Here is a 16,344-nt window from a genome sequence, read left to right on the forward strand (position 1 = left end):
GTGTCTGTGTGTCTGTGTGTGTCTGTCTGTGTCTCTCTGTGTGTGTGTGTGTGTGTCTGTGTGTCTGTGTGTGTGTCTGTCTGTGTCTCTCTGTGTGTGTGTCTGTGTGTGAATGTGTGTGTGTGTGTGTGTATCTGTATCTGTGTCCCCTAATGTTGGATCCTTCTGTTCCAGGCCGACCGGCAGACTGGACGAGTACCTTGCGTGTATCGCGAAGATTCAGAAAGCTGTGGAATATTTTCAAGATAACAACCCCGACAGCCCCGAACTCAACACAGTGGTACGTGGATCTTTATGTTTATGTTGTCTCTTAGCGACGGATCGACCGATATGGATGTTTTAGGACCGATATAGATTTATTTTTTTCCCATCAGCCTTAGCCGCCGACCCATACGGGCCGATACTGCTGCTCCCTCAACTTACATCATAAAAATGTAAACCTTGCCACACTGGATTTTTGGGATCTACTCTGCTATTTCTTTAAAAATGAGAAACAAAAACACAGATGGGTGTCACTTCTGGAGACCGATATAATGAGGTCCTCACAAAATGGGGGGGGGGGGGGGGGGGGGGCAGGGCATAGTGTTGCTGCAGCATCTCCAGCAACACTATGTAATAACAGTAACGCAGGGAAAAATGCAAATATCGGCCCGAGATATCGGCCGGTTGATGACATCAGTCTATCGCTACTCGTAACTGTTCCTTTAAGGTTTGCTCCAAAATTATTTATTTTCTCGGTTTACATTCTTTTCAAACACATGCTTGCGTTACATCATTATAGCTACACGGTGTAATCATTAGGAACACTGTGTTTATTATCATAATCATTTTGGGATATTATGTCATTGTTGAAAAGGTAAAAAGAAGAAGTTTCTGGGTGCAACAAAAACATTTCTCCATTATGAACACCCAATTTATTGACTGCTCTTTCTCTATGAAAGGCGTATATATGTGTGGGTGTAAAACCTTTTAACAGAATCAGAAATACTTTATTGATCCCCGAAGGGAAACTGTGTGTTGCAGTTGCAAAAATAGTAAAAATATCGAGTAGAAGTGTGGATATGAACGATATTTACATAGTTAAAGGAATGTTATTATACATTATTTACATAATTAACATAATTAAGGAATTGCAACGGAAAAAGTATCTTAAAGTGCTTTGTAAACAGATGTAATAGTACCTTAGAATACTTTGTAAACAGATGTATTAGTATCTTAAAGTGCTTTGTAAACAGATGTAATAGTAAAATTATAATTGTTGTAGTTGAGAATTGCCCACATGTCAGGCCAGTATTATTGCTCAAAAACAGAAAATACAGATTAAATTGTCCAACCTCTCTGAGTGTCTGCGTGTCAGACATTTACACTTTGACGTGTAAGAGAGCAAAAAGGCAAGTTCCCCCCCAAAAACGGTCAGTTGTTGTCACTTTTGTGCAGAAAGCGCGCTTCGAGAAGGGCAAAGAGCTGCTGGAGGTGGAGTTCCGCAGCCTCCTGACGCGCTACAGCAAGCCCGTCCCGCCCATCCTCATCCTGGACGCCATCACTGTGGACGAAGACCTGGAGGTCCAGGAGGACGTGGTCCTGGAGCACCTGCCCGAAGCCGTGCTCCAGGACGTCATCTGCATCGCCGGCTGGCTGGTGGAGTACGGACGCAACCAGGGTACGGCTTTGTAGTTAGCGTCGTTTAGAAGTACATGGAAACATATAACACTAATACATACTGATATACACTAATACACAAATATATGCACATACAAAATAAAACAAGCAAGCAAAAAAGAAAAAAAAACACGATAGAATAAGTCAATAAATGCAACCAACACAATTATCCTACCATGTGGTCTAACCCTCATGTTGTCCTCATGTTGTCCCCATGTTGTCCCCATGTTGTCCTCATGTTGTCCCCATGTTGTCCTCATGTTGTCCCCATGTTGTCCCCATGTTGTCCCCATGTTGTCCTCATGTTGTCCTCATGTTGTCCCCATGTTGTCCTCATGTTGTCCCCATGTTGTCCTCATGTTGTCCTCATGTTGTCGCCATGTTGTCCTCATGTTGTCCTCATGTTGTCCCCCTGTTGTCCTATATCAATGTTCTTTTTAATTCCCAGTACAAGTACAAATCTCTACTTTCATGAATTTTGGGGCGTCTTATTCTATTTTCTTATTCAACTCCCTTTTCACTGTTAGATTTCTTGCACAGAAAGACGTTTAGGTTGTTGAGGTGAAATTAAATCAAAACGTCTCTTCTGTAACGACAGGGTGAACCGTGCCGGCTTTAAACTGGAGACTGCTTCTTTCCCCTCCTGCAGATTTCATGAATGTCTACTTCCAGATCCGGTCCAACCAGCTGGATCGCTCCATTAAAGGCCTGAAGGATCACTTCCGCAAAAACAGCGCCTCCTCCGGGATCCTGTACTCGCCCGCAGTCCCGACCAAACGCAAGGACACGCCCACCAAAAAGGCTCCCAAGAGACCAGGTCAGCAGAAGACCCCTTCCCAGATAAATCCATTCTCACTTCCACTCTTCAGTCTGTAATCACACTCAAGTCCTCTTTCATAGATTAGTCTTAACAACATGACTGATTCCTCTTTGGCAAGTACAAGTACTCTACTTTCATTAATTTTGGGTTGTTTTATTCACTTTTATAGCATTTGAAAAAACAAATGGAAGTGTTTTTGAAATAGTATTGAGTAAAAGTTGACATATTCCAGTCTGTGATTATCATCAACATCCATTCCTTTAATTTTAGTCTCAATAATTCCTAATTTCTGCTTTTCTAACTCAAACATTAGGTATAATTTCCTATAAATAAGGTTTTTTGACCATGAATTCCAAAAATAACTGTAAAACTAAAGTTAATAAGTTATGTTACGTAGTGTTGAAAACGTCAAAAAAAGTGAAAAACATTGAAAAAAAAGGGACAAAAAAGTAAGCAAGTTAAAAACATGAATAGAAAGCATCAACAAAAGTGTTGATTTTCAATTTGGACGGGAAGACAACACAAGGCTTAAAGCTATAGTGAAGTATTTTAATAATAATTGTCCCTTCCATTGAGTCTTAGTCTTAACAAAACAAGCATGATTCTGCAGATTGATGTTAAATCACAGCAGCACCTTTCAGCACACGGACATTGTCTCTACATTAGACTACGTTTGATTAGATTTCCATCCAGACACATTATTCCATTTCAAGTATCCTCCTCCATCTTACTCCATCTCGCTGTAGAGATCCCACTCACACAACCACACACACTCCCTGTTGTTTAACAGCCGACTAACCCTTCATCCTTTCCTCTTTTACAATCCCCATGTTGTGATGACAGTCTACATCCCAGGTAAACAGAAAGCTTCAGCGTTAGCCTCATGCTTGTGCCTCGTGTTTGTGCCTGTGCGTGTGCCTGCGTGTGTGTGTGTGTGTGTGTGTGTGTGTGTGTGTGTGTGTGTGTGTGTGTGCGTGTGCGCCTGTGTGTGTGTGTGTGTAACAGCGTGAAGCAGACGTGTATTTGTTGTCCAGAGAGATGTCGTAGTTAATTTTCCGTATAGACTAGTTTCATTGTGTTTAATGCTCGGTTGGAAACTGTGGCGACAGTTTGAGTAAGAGACTGAAACGCATCAGATTTATTAAATTACAATTAAACTATCTTTTAAATAAACTGTCTGAACACTACTACTACTACGTCATAAGGTAATCAGCGGTTTGGGCTAGCTTGTTTCAAGCTACAGGCACATTTGGTTAGCATGAAAACCTAATCTACCTAATCCTAATTAACCCTGAAGTTCATCTTGAACTTTAACAATCAGAGAAGAAACAGGAAGATATTCACTTTTCACAAAATGCACGAACATTTCACCTGTAGTGCCCTGGCCTCAGGGTTTTAGAAACATATATTAAATAAAAAATTTTAATTGTATTTCTCTTTAAAAAAAAAAGAGTTCTTTCAAAGATTTAAAGATGTTTTATGAAAATGCAAATAAACAAGAAAGAAAGATAACTCGAGCAGAGCAGATGCAAAACGATGAGCAACCAAAACAAAGAGAGAAGAAGAACACGTAACAAGGTAAAACAAGATGGATGGATCATAAAAAATGGCGACAGATTAGTTAATTGATTAATCAACTAATAGTTTCAGCTCGACACAATATCGATGCACTCAGTGTCCATTTTATCAGGTACACCTGTGTATTTACCTGTATGATGCATGTAATGTTCAGGTTATTTTTTTACTGTCACACCCAGATATTGTGATGTTGTGTGTGTGTGTGTGTGTGTGTGTGTGTGTGTGTGTTTTTTAAAGTCAGTGAATGCAGCTTTAAGTGTCCTCCATGCTTACTCACTCACTAACCAAACTACGACAATGTGATTAAATCATGAGAATGGGATTGTAGTAGTGTAGATGTTTGCGTGTCTGAGCCGTGTAACAGATTGTTTTGGTAATATTAGTAATAATAATGCTGCATATGACTGTTAATTGTATTAATTGTATTAATTGTGATGCCCTAACCTGTGTACTCTGCTCTTACATGACCCTGGGCACTGTGTCTGAGTCTGTTTTCATGACGTAGCTGTAGTCGCTCTGTCTCTCACCTGGTCATCCTGTTGTGTAGCTGTGGTGATAGGCTGTGCCCCCCCCCCCCCTACATAGAGACAGAGCACATTTAAGCCCCCCCCCCACCCTACCTCCAGACCAACTCTCCCACTCCATGGACTTGTATTGCGTGAAGGTGCCTCCTCGTCTAATTGGTGTGCTAGCAAGCAAACAGAAAAAGGCCTAAAAGCTGTCTGGTCATCTTCCTCACCAACAATTTAAAGGACTCCTAACTGAAGTTTATAGACGCTGCCGACCTAAAAGAAACTGAGCTTTCATGAATACAAAAGTAGATAAAGACGTGAGGAACCAGCAGGAAGAATGTGAAGTTGCTAAGCTAACGTAATGTTGGCGTAACGCGCGTTAGCTTAACCTACAGACAGTGAGTTAGCCTCAAATTAGTCTCGCTGTGTCAGACCTTCCTCCACAGCGCAGAGGAGGAGGGTCTGGCTTGCCAATCTAAAAGCAACCCGAACTTTCATGTAGACAAAAGTGGACATAGATGTGAGGAACCAGCAGGAAGAATGTGATGACTCTAAGCTAACGTAATGTTGGTAAGCTAACGTAATATATAGTTAGCCTCAAATTAGTCTCGTCCTGCCAGACTTTCCTCCACAGCACAGAGGAGGAGGAAGGTCTGGCTAGTCCACACAGCATTCTGGGATAGGAGAGAAACCTGCTCTAGTTTATCGGCATTTCTTTAAACCAATCACAATCGGCTTGGGCGGGGCTAAGCGGCAGACGGAGCCTCGGCACCTCTGCTTAATAGCCTCGGGAAGGAAGTTGTTTTGGTGGAACATGTGTGCGTTCAAAGGTTGTTTTAGTCATGCAACAGAAAACTCAGATTGGACAGATAGTCTAGCTAGCTGTCTGGATTTACCCTGCAGAGACCTGAAGACCAGGTAACCATAGTCCTCAGATTGGACAGATAGTCTAGCTAGCTGTCTGGATTTACCCTGCAGAGATCTGGGGACCAGGTAACCATAGTCCTCATAAATCAGCTGCAGGTTAGAACGCCAACACAGAGACAGAGGAAGGTATGACCACACAGCAGCAGGTATTTTTCGGTTGTTTGCTAGCAGACGAAATTGATGAGAAGGTAACTTTTAAGCAAAACAAGTCCGTGGAGAGAGTTGCAGCTGAGAGTTATTTTCTCCTCTCTGGTGGGCGTGGCTGTCAACAGTATGATTTCGTCATACAAACCTCTGCTGCCTTTCTCGTTGGTGTTGTCTGGGTTTCATCACTCACTTCCTAGCTCTCCCTTTTCTTTGTTCTTCTTCCTCTTCTTCTTCTCTTGGCTGTCTGGACCTCCTCTTCTGGACTCTGTCTCTGTGTTTATGGGACCAGGGACCATTCGCAAGGCTCAGAACCTTCTGAAACAGTACTCACAGCATGGGCTGGATGGGAAAAAGGGGGGCTCTAACCTCACTCCTTTGGAAGGTAACGCACCTCGGTCTTCTCTTCGGTGTCTTCTCCTCCTCCTTGCTCACAGTGAACCTCGTTATGTTGTGCCTCCATGGTGTGTCTCATCTCAAGTAACAGGAACACACAAATCTCCTCACAGCTCTCACAACAGCTTTCAGATCATGCAGACGTTAAATAAAGCATAAATGATATCTAATAAATCCTGGAAACTGCAGATAAATAAGATTTGTAGCCCTACCTGAGGTCAAATGTATGCTTAAATGATCAAACGCAAACACATTCATCCTAAAACGCTGTTCACTGGAAAATATGTACATTTCTGGATGTCTTTGTATTTTTGTCATTTCCACGGATTACGAGCCAAATGTAGCCATAACAGCAACAAACAGTGTTTTTGTGATCTTTAAAATTAATTATTATTATGATTTTTCCCCAGAATCCAAAACTCAACAGATAATTATTTTGTTTTTTTAAGAGCCAGCATGGTAAAAACTCAGTAGAAAGATAGATATCCCCCCTCCCCCCAAAGAAAAACAAAAAACAACAACATTTGGTTAACTTACTGCCAAGACAACTTAGTCCTTTGGAAGCCAATAAAGTAACTCAACTAGTATCAGTTTATAGCTATAGTGCGTAGTTTCTGTCGCCCCCATGTGGAATTCTAAGTAATGACAACATTGTCAGTGCGTCCACATGATACAAGCCTTCCGTGAAAACGCACCCCCTCCTCCTCCACACAGCTGCTAGTGGCCATGGAGGACACAGAGGATTAAAAATATACATGGACTCTTCAGAAGAGGATGACACTAGTTTCTGAACAAAGCCATACTGAGAAATACAGAGACATTTTATCTGTATCTAGCCCTCTGCTACCAGGCCCGCAGAAAATGCACCGGGCTTTTAAGCCAATTTGGCATAGTGGCCAAACTGTGGAATTACAACTCTCGTGTCCGTCCCCCCACAGACTAACATGGCAAAAGAGACGTCGGTAAATCAGTGGATGCATTAATTTGAGTGTCACAACCCCCACAAAATGACTCGTTTCACTATTGCAATTTGATCCGTTCACTCCGATTACATCTGGAAGGCCTAGAAGAGCCGTGTGGCAGTGCACTAACTAACCTATCCTGCGACAGTACAGCACACTGTACTGCATTCTGGGAAATGTAGGAAGGTGGAAATCGATAAGACAGAAAACTGAAAAACTCTTTGTTTTGTCATGTTTGACAGTGTCAAAGTGTGAAAGGATGCAAGTAACCTTTTATTAAGAGCTGCGATGATTCAAAAGCTGTTGTGACTTTCTTTTTCTTAAAGCTTTAATGTAGTTGAAATGCACGCTGACTAACTAAGATGGGACACACACACACACACACACACACACACACACACACACACACACACACACACACACACACACACACACAAATCAAACCTTCGGCCACTTTCGGCGCCTCAGGTTGACTTCAGTGGGTGTCTCCTGCTTCCCCCCCCCCCTCCCTGCTGGGTGCTTGGTGGTGGTCGGTACAGATGTTCCAGGTTCAGGTTTGCCCCCCTCCCTCCTTCCCTGTCCCCCTCAGGGCCTAGTAAGGACCCCAGTGGTTTGACTAGGCCTGTGTCCCTGCTGCCCCACCCTACCCACCAGGTCACGATCATGACTTGCGGGTCAAACACCCGTCTGATGCCCTGACCGAGAAGCACGGGCCCGCCGCAGGTGAGTGCCACCAACATGTCGGGAAAGAGAAGGACCGTTACCAACAACTAGGGCTGGGTACAGAATTCAACACTTTTAGGGCACCGACCAATTCGACTCCTTAGTATCGATAGACCAGTATCGGAAAAGCCTCCGATACCGCCAAAAATGCTTATGTTGTTATCGACGAGTATCTGAGTTTTTGCACCAATCAGATACCACGTAGTTTAACCCTGAAGAAAATCTACTAAAGTGGTTAATTAATGTCCTTTTTTCTACATCACGACTGACTGACGAGTTCTGTGAAGACATATTGTTTGTGTTTGTTCATGTTTCACAAAAAGTTTAAAGGCCACACACAATTGTTTTTACTAGTGTGTTTTGTATAAATTACGATTATTACGGTCAATACTGAAATCGGAATAATTTAACACAATAAACAGTAGAAAAAAATTAAATAAATCAACAGTAAAAAAATACACATTACATTGTGAAATTTGTCTTAATACTTTTCTTATTTATTTAAACTTTAGTTTTGCCTTTAGAACACAAGAGAAAATAAGAGTTTACTTGCAAAACCAAGTAAGCTAAATAATTGCTTTCCTTAGCTTTCCTCAGTTATTCTTTTTTTTCTGATTATTGGGAGCCAAAATTTTAATTAATTGCACACCCCTAATACAGCTGTTAAGACCTCATCAAATATATGACACACTGCTGTCGGATCAGTGCTCGGGACAAGTTCAGGGGTCAGGAGAAAACAAAAGGATCGGACCAACTCTAGTTTCAAAGGCCCTGTCGTTCAAACCCAAACTTATACCATCCGTGTCTGTGAGCCAATCAGCATGCAGAATGCTTCTACCAAGCTGTAATAATCCCTGTGATTGGCTGTGTAACGTGACACGTCGTAGAGACATGCATGAAAAACTACATTACAGAGAGGGGGCTCACGTAGTAGAAGCTGAATTATGAAGCCTAATTCTTTCTTAAAAGTTTTTATTTTTTTGATTGCTAATGAAAAAAATGTATAGTTCAGGAACCGATGTCGAAGTCACGGTCTTTGTACCAATATCGAACATCTTTGAACGATACCCAGCCCTACGTACAACACAGGCTGATCAGACACAACACCAAAGTCTCACTTACTGCAGCTTTTAACACATTTTCTTTTAACAAACCAGTCCAGTCACAGCCTGCAGCATTAACACCTTCATCTGAACAGAAACACTCAGTAACTGCCTGATCGCTACCAGCCACAGCATCAGATCCAATGTATCGTCTTGTGTGCTAATCCTTGTTCGTCCTCTTGCTGACGGGCTCCTTCCTCGTGCACCTCTCAGGGAAAGACGACGTTCTGGACATCGAGATCGACTCCTACATCCACTGCATCACCGCCTTCGTCAAGCTGGCCCAGAGCGAGTACCTCCTCCTGGCGGAAATCATCCCCGAGCACCACCAAAAGAAGACCTTTGACTCCCTGATCCAGGTCAGAGAGATGAGGGAAATCTTTTAGAAAGTGAAAAATATTATTATTATTATATATATATATTATATCTAATCAAAGTTGGTATTGGATTGAATGTCTAATCAAAAAGGGATCTTGTGAACCTAAATTGATCTAGACATGACTGGCTATACCCATACCTACAGCACATATGAGATGATGAGCATTTGTAAACAGTTTCTAATTTTTTACATGCAGAGTGACTAATTGGGGCTCAGCCACATCAAAATTTTCACATCAAATTAAACTGCCATGTGTCCTAGGGGAATAAAACTGAAGTTAGAGGAATTTCCCTGAATACGTTACTTCCTAAGCCCATTACTACTCTAATTACACATTCAATTTAATGTTAACATCACTTACACTGCAATATTGTTTCTTGTATCATGTCAACCCCACTTTAAAACACCATTTTGCTTACTTTTAGTCTACCATATAATCATTGTCCATTGTTTGCCTGCATGTCTTGTGTGTTTACTTGTTTGTGTGTTTTTGTTTTTTTGCTGTTATTGAAGAAAAGGCTGCTGCTCTTATAATGAAATTTCCCCGTTGTGATAATCAAATCTGATCTGATCTAATCTAATGCTCCAGGTTAGTGTCCTTATGTGTGATCTGCTTCCTGTTTTCCTCGTCCGTCCCCAGGAGGCGCTGGACAACCTGATGCTGGAGGGAGACAACATCGTGTCTGCAGCTCGCAGAGCCATAATGCGTCACGACTACTCGGCCGTGCTCACCATCTTCCCCATCCTCAGACACCTGAAGATGAACAAGTCGGAGTTTGACACAACACTGCAGGTCTTCATCCGTGTAGTCTCGTGATTTTGCACAGCGGGCCCTTTTGTAGGAGCAGCATGCTGCACACTATTAATAATTTGTTTAATAAGGAGACATGTCCCTTTGTGTGCAGGGAACAGCGGCGAGCACCAAGAACAAGCTGCCGACCCTCATCACCTCGATGGAGACCATCGGAGCCAAAGCTCTGGAGGAGTTTGCCGACAGCATCAAGGCAAGACGCTCACATGTCACTGTCTGTCACCCAGGCCTCTGCAATGTATCGAAATGTAAAGGTCCCGGATATGGTGCCCTTTGGGTTAGGGTTTGCTAAATCAAATCCTCATTTTTCCTAATCCTGTTCCATGTTTTAAACCCCTGAACAAAGGTTTTTACCTCGTTTTGCAGAGCGGGTCTTTGAGTCTGTCTTATTCTTTTGAGGGGGGACACATCTACCTCCTCTTAACATTGTATAAGGGTGTAACCACACATGGATCTGGATCAATTTCATTATATATATATATAATGAGCGAGTACAGCATTATCTGTATCTGTAGCAGCATGTCTGAAACCCACGTTCACCAGAAACCTACTGGTTACTATGTAACTATGTAAGTACTACAAACCGAAGTTAAAAACAAACGAGAGAGAGAGAGAGAGAGAGAGAGAGAGAGAGAGAGAGAGAGAGAGAGAGAGAGAGAGAGAGAGAGAGAGAGAGAGAGAGAGAGAGAGAGAGAGAGAGAGAGAGAGAGAGAGAGAGAGAGAGAGAGAGAGAGAGAGAGAGAGAGAGAGAGAGAACAGAGAGAGAGTTGTGTGTGTGATTGATCCGAGCACGGATATTGACTCATATTACTCGTATAATACTTGTACTCGGCAAAAGTGCTTTATCCGTACCGGATACTCGGATCACCCCTAATATATATATATATATATATATATATATATAGTCTTCAGCGATCCAATATTAAAACACAAAACTGTTGTAAAATGTGAGCATTTTTCTGCATTGAGTACTTTTACTTTTAATACTTTAATACTTTAATTAATTAATTAATTGCAATTAAAACTTTAATACTAAGTTTTCTGATGGTACTTACATAATTTAACTTAGGTAAAATTTTTCAATGCAGGACTTTTACTTGTACCAGAGTATGTTTACAGTGTGGTTTTAGTACTTTTCACTTTAATAAAGGCTCTGAATACTTCTCCCACCACTCGGCATTTCGATAGGCGGGCGGGGGGTGTAAATATTTGCTGAATTGTCTCTTGTTTGTCCACAGAATGATCCTGATAAGGAGTACAACATGCCCAAGGATGGAACGGTCCACGAGCTGACCAGCAACGTAAGCCAACGCTCACTTACCCACGTAGCACGGCTGCATTTATTTACTCTCTCTGCTGTTCAAGCTCCACAAGCACCTTGCTGTTTGTCCGTTTCTGGGGATCCGGGTGGTCTCCATGAGAACGGCTAATGGCGCTGGGTTTAATGAATAAGCCAAGGCGATGCTTACCTTAACCCCCTCCTCCTATCCCTTCCCCCCCCCCCCCTGCAGGCCATCCTGTTCCTACAGCAGTTGCTGGACTTCCACGAGACAGCCGGAGCCATGCTCGCCTCACAAGGTACAAAAGCCGTTAGGCACTGATATCTCCCGCCGCCGCCCCCCCCCCCCCCCCCCCCCCCCCCCCTCCTCGGCTGCTTAGACGCCATTTCCTCTTTTGTGCTGACATCAGCGGTAGTCCTCATCACATGTCTGGGATCTAAACTATCAGGGTTTCCCCCAGAAAAGTCGTTTAGCCCATTGGCAAGTGTCTTAATTTCTTATGAGACCCCAAAGGGGGAGGGTGGGGGTGTGGCATCGACCAACTGCAACTTTGCTCATTTGAAAGCCATGAGGTCTCTCTCTCATGGGTGGGACAAATTCTCTGGGCGGGCAAAGCAGAGAAAGGGGAGGTAACCTTGCCGCTTATGACCTCATAAGGGGCAAGATTCCAGACCGGCCCATCTGAGCTTTCATTTTCTCAAAGGCCGAGCAGGATACCCAGGGCTCGGTTTACACCTATCACCGTTTCTAGCCACTGGGGGACCATAGGCAGGCTGGAGGGGTATATTAATGTTACAAACCTCATAAAGGGAAATCTTCATGCCATGGGACCTTTAAACCTAATTCCCAGGGGCCTTGGCACGGTGGGCCACCAGGCTTGCAATACGCCGGGGGAAATCCTGCTAACATCACGTATTCTTTAGTCCACTAGTAAACATAAAAACATTCAAAAAATTGCGTTCTCTTAACCCACCAGACTCCATGTAAATAAAGAGTTTAGCATCGTAAAATACTCTTCATTCAAAGTTGACTAAAACAAAACAAATACTAGGAAAAGCCGTTTCTTTTGCTAAGTCTTTTGAATGGAGTCTGGTGGGTTTAACGCTAACAACCTCAGAGCTGTTTCTAGTTTAACGGAAAGGTCTTGAAGAGGTCTGTCTCTGTAGGGATCCTTTCCATAACGTTGTAAGACACTTTAAATAATAATCTGAGTCTGTCAGCGACAAAACGAGCATTTTGAAGGTAAATTCAAGATGGAGAATTGGCCTATTAACTTACTTCGTCGCTGGTTTTGCTGAGTGCCGACTGCTGCGATCTTCCTTAATACTGGACCAATGTCAAAGATGTTGTTCCCATCAGTCACTGAGACACAAAACCAAAGACTCATTCTATATCTGTGACTGATTTGTTTTCACCTTCAACCCTCCGTCATCAGATGACTTTTCTCTTCTCTTCAGAGGGAGCCAGCAGATTCATTCCCTGCGCTTCAATCTCAGTATTATTTCAGAAAAAATGTATCCATTTCAGTTAAATTGGTTTTTGTTTTGATTATACATTTCTAATCCGATCACAACGCGTGGGGGGGGGTGTAAATCTGCATCTGAAGGTCTCTGGCTCCCTCCTGTTCCCTGTCCATGGCGGCTTTGCTTTCCCCTCTCTCATTATCCGACTCTTGTTCAAACCCCTCGCCGCATGGCTGATGATTGGTTGCTAACTTGGCTTACTCTGCACTAACTAATCTTTTTCTAACCCTTTTTTTGCACTTGTGCCTCTTTGTCTTTCTCTTCTGCCTTGCCTCGGCCCTTTAAGTACTGGGGGACACTTACAATATACCTTTAGATCCCAGAGGTAAGCGAAAAGACCTGCGTCTGGGCCCCTGAGTGTGTTCTTGCTGATTCTGGGAACTATAATTGCAGCTAATCAATTCAGATTGACAGGAGAGAGAGCAGTCTGTTTTCATAATGAGACGCTGTGATGTGCTGAAGGGCAGGTTTTAGACGCTACCATGGTTACCTGAGTGCTTCCACTGTCATGAATGCTTTGAATGGAGATGTAGATTTGCTCCCAGTCTTGATCTAAAAAGAAGTAAAAGAAGCGTTAGATTAAATTCAGTGGTGAAACTCCAAATTGTGGATCACTGAGTAAAGTAGATTGTGTATTTCTTTATAGAGACGAGTTCATCGGCGAGCAGCTACACCTCCGAGTTCAACAAAAGGCTCCTCAGTTCTTACATATGTAAGTAAAGGAAGAAACCACTACCCCCTTCCTTGTAAAATGTCTCACAAGGTTTTGTTTTGAGGACTAATGGATGTTGTTCCCCTCTCAGGTAAGGTGTTGGGAAACCTGCAGCTGAACCTGCTCAGCAAATCCAAAGTGTATGAGGATTCGGCGCTGAGCGCCATTTTTCTGCACAACAACTACAACTACATCCTCAAGTCGCTGGAGAAGTGAGTTTTCCTTCATTCGCGTAGCTCACGTTGTGGAAATAAAATAGACACACTTGCACGATCGAGTCAAGGTTTTGACTTCAGTGAGATTTAATTATTCCCTGCAGAGAAAAACCAAACTGACGAGAACAGTTTTTACAACGTATAAACAAGCAATAGTGGGACAACGTCTTGCAAAATTAAAGCAGTAACATCCCGTCTTCATCCTGTCTCCCCAGAGAAGAGAATCAAGTAGAGACAGACAAGTTGGAGCTTTTACGTCTTTCTGAATCTGCCCTTTATGTGTCAAAGTTCTCTACCCGTCATTTTATCTGGGCTGGAAAAGAACAACCTGTGTCTTTATATAGGCAACGGTCCAGACCTGGGACCTGCTTCGATAAACGTAGCTCTGGACAACTGTTTCTGTCAGACTTTGTGACATTTGTCCTTGGAGGAAAAATGCAAAGACTAACAGTTGTCTCCTCCTTCAGGGAGGACACAAAAAGAGAGATTTAAAAGTCATACACCCTTATAAAGCATTCTCAACAAGTTAATCAACAAGACATGCGTATTATAGAAGGAAATATGAAATAATGCTTAATTGTAATTTTTCCGACTTTGTAGAGCGTCCTCTGGTGGACAGACTATGCAACGCCATCACTAACAGGGACGTTGTAGAGCGTCCTCTAGTGGACAGACTATGCAACGCCATCACTAACAGGGACGTTGTAGAGCGTCCTCTGGTGGACAGACTATGCAACGCCATCACTAACAGGGACGTTGTAGAGCGTCCTCTGGTGGACAGACTATGCAACACCATCACTAACAGGGACGTTGTAGAGCGTCCTCTGGTGGACAGACTATGCAACACCATCCCTAACAGGGACGTTGTAGAGCGTCCTCTGGTGGACAGACTATGCAACACCATCCCTAACAGGGACGTTTTAGAGCGTCCTCTGGTGGACAGACTATGCAACACCATCACTCTGGCTTTTTTCTGTATGTGTGCAGTGCGTCTGATATTTTTGCAGCTGTAGCACTGCCATTTGCCAAATGGCCAACAAAGTCTATCTAATCTAATTTGAAGTGAGTGAATCCGGTACATTTGAAAAGTGTCCCCTGTGGGTGTGTCCAGGTCTGAGTTGATCCAGCTGGTGACAGTGACTCAGAAGAAAGCTGAGAGTTCCTACAGAGAGCTGATCGAGCAGCAGATCCAGATGTACCAACGCAGGTAAGCGCCGACATGCTTTCATGAGTCTTTCCGTGTGTGCGCTGTCCACCGCTCACTCACTCTGACTCCATGTGTTTTGATTCTGTTGCAGCTGGTTGAAAGTCACAGAGCACCTGGCGGACAGGAACATGCCCGTCTTCCAACCCGGGACAAAGGTCAGAGTTCTTGTCGTCTTTCATTCTCCTTCAAAAGCCCCAACTTTGGTACAGAAGCATTTAACATCTAACGTTAAAGGCTGTCATCCTGTGTAAAGACTGGGGATCTTTCAGGGTCACACATTACAAAACTAGATTTGTTATGAAACATTTAACCAAGCTAGCTAGCTAGCTAGGTAACTTGAGGGAAAGTTTTCAGATTTTCTGCCGTAGTAGGTGCAGATGAATGTCTCCGGTACCTCGAGGTCTGTGTTTATCTACCGGTTTAATCCGTTAATTAATCCGGCCTCGGACTGACCAAAGCTGGAGAAAGAGTTATCTAGCTGATGGGATCTACTGAGCATGTGCAACTCCCAATAAAGATGGTAAAGAAGTGAGAAGTCTCACTCTGGAGCTAAAACAGAGAGCTAAACACACAGGGTGAAAACAGGATCTGCAGCAATGTGCAACAAAAATATGGTGTATTTTGAAAATGAAACAATGTAAACCTATACTGGTACGACCTCAAAATACAATTATGAACCTGAAAATGAGCAGAATATGGGACCTTTAAATGTTTTGTCCTCAGACTCTGAGTCAGAAATCTCCTCTTCAGTAGCACTTACAGAAACCATTTCAAACTGATTTGTTTTTATTGCTGCTCGCAGCATTTTCTGATTTACGGAGTGATAAAACAAGATGTCCATAATTCCCTGTTTGAAAACCTTTGACTTAATAATGTCATCAAAATGAAACAAATCTTGATCCAGTGTTCACTCTTCTGTTCTGTAAATGTATGCAACTTAGCGCATTTTTAGCAAGATAATGCCTGAATTTGTGTATTTAAACACACACATTTCAGAAAACTTGTATTATACCATAGAACTGCCAACTGGAGAGGAGTTAAAAATCCACAGAACGTGTCGCGCTGAATGGTTTTGCTTATTGCTGTGAGTGAATCTGCTACGTATACGTGTTGTAACCGAGGTCTTGCCTTCCTCCAGCTGAAGGACAAAGAGCGACAGGTGATTAAAGACAAGTTCAAGGTGAGCCCAGAATCACTTCCACAAAACCACACATTCTTCCAACAAACCTTTACAAAATCCTGTAAAGATCCACACTGTTTGTTACCCTGGAAACCCAGAGTTCTCACGAGAGCAAAATTTGAATTTGCTCAGCGAGTTACTCTGGCATCGAGTAATGCTGCTCATTAACTATGTTCTTGTAGCCGAGCTGCACCAATCACATCGGTGTATCTG

General features: G+C 42.9%; 1 protein-coding gene across 13 annotated transcripts in view; it reads left to right on the top strand.

The window, feature by feature from the left end:
* exoc7 (exocyst complex component 7) overlaps positions 1-16,338 on the top strand; it is an 18,991-nt gene extending 2,653 nt beyond the window's left edge. Inside the window, exons 4-20 of one of the 13 annotated variants that reach the window (XM_034860188.1) lie at positions 175-280; positions 1,438-1,660; positions 2,309-2,476; positions 3,323-3,334; positions 5,933-6,025; positions 7,653-7,721; positions 9,038-9,183; positions 9,844-9,996; positions 10,109-10,207; positions 11,253-11,315; positions 11,526-11,592; positions 13,104-13,142; positions 13,464-13,529; positions 13,621-13,741; positions 14,856-14,951; positions 15,043-15,106; positions 16,090-16,338. In XM_034860188.1, the coding sequence (XP_034716079.1) occupies positions 175-280; positions 1,438-1,660; positions 2,309-2,476; positions 3,323-3,334; positions 5,933-6,025; positions 7,653-7,721; positions 9,038-9,183; positions 9,844-9,996; positions 10,109-10,207; positions 11,253-11,315; positions 11,526-11,592; positions 13,104-13,142; positions 13,464-13,529; positions 13,621-13,741; positions 14,856-14,951; positions 15,043-15,106; positions 16,090-16,299 (1,795 nt within the window). In that variant the 3' untranslated portion in view covers positions 16,300-16,338. The remainder of the gene's footprint in view (positions 1-174; positions 281-1,437; positions 1,661-2,308; positions 2,477-3,322; positions 3,335-5,932; positions 6,026-7,652; positions 7,722-9,037; positions 9,184-9,843; positions 9,997-10,108; positions 10,208-11,252; positions 11,316-11,525; positions 11,593-13,103; positions 13,143-13,463; positions 13,530-13,620; positions 13,742-14,855; positions 14,952-15,042; positions 15,107-16,089) is intronic. The other 12 variants (XM_034860190.1, XM_034860193.1, XM_034860195.1 and 9 more) reach the window with 12 other exon arrangements.
* The last annotated feature ends 6 nt before the right edge of the window (positions 16,339-16,344 follow it).

Source organism: Etheostoma cragini, chromosome 21 (genome assembly GCF_013103735.1).
Source record: "Etheostoma cragini isolate CJK2018 chromosome 21, CSU_Ecrag_1.0, whole genome shotgun sequence".
Lineage (NCBI taxonomy): Eukaryota > Metazoa > Chordata > Actinopteri > Perciformes > Percidae > Etheostoma > Etheostoma cragini.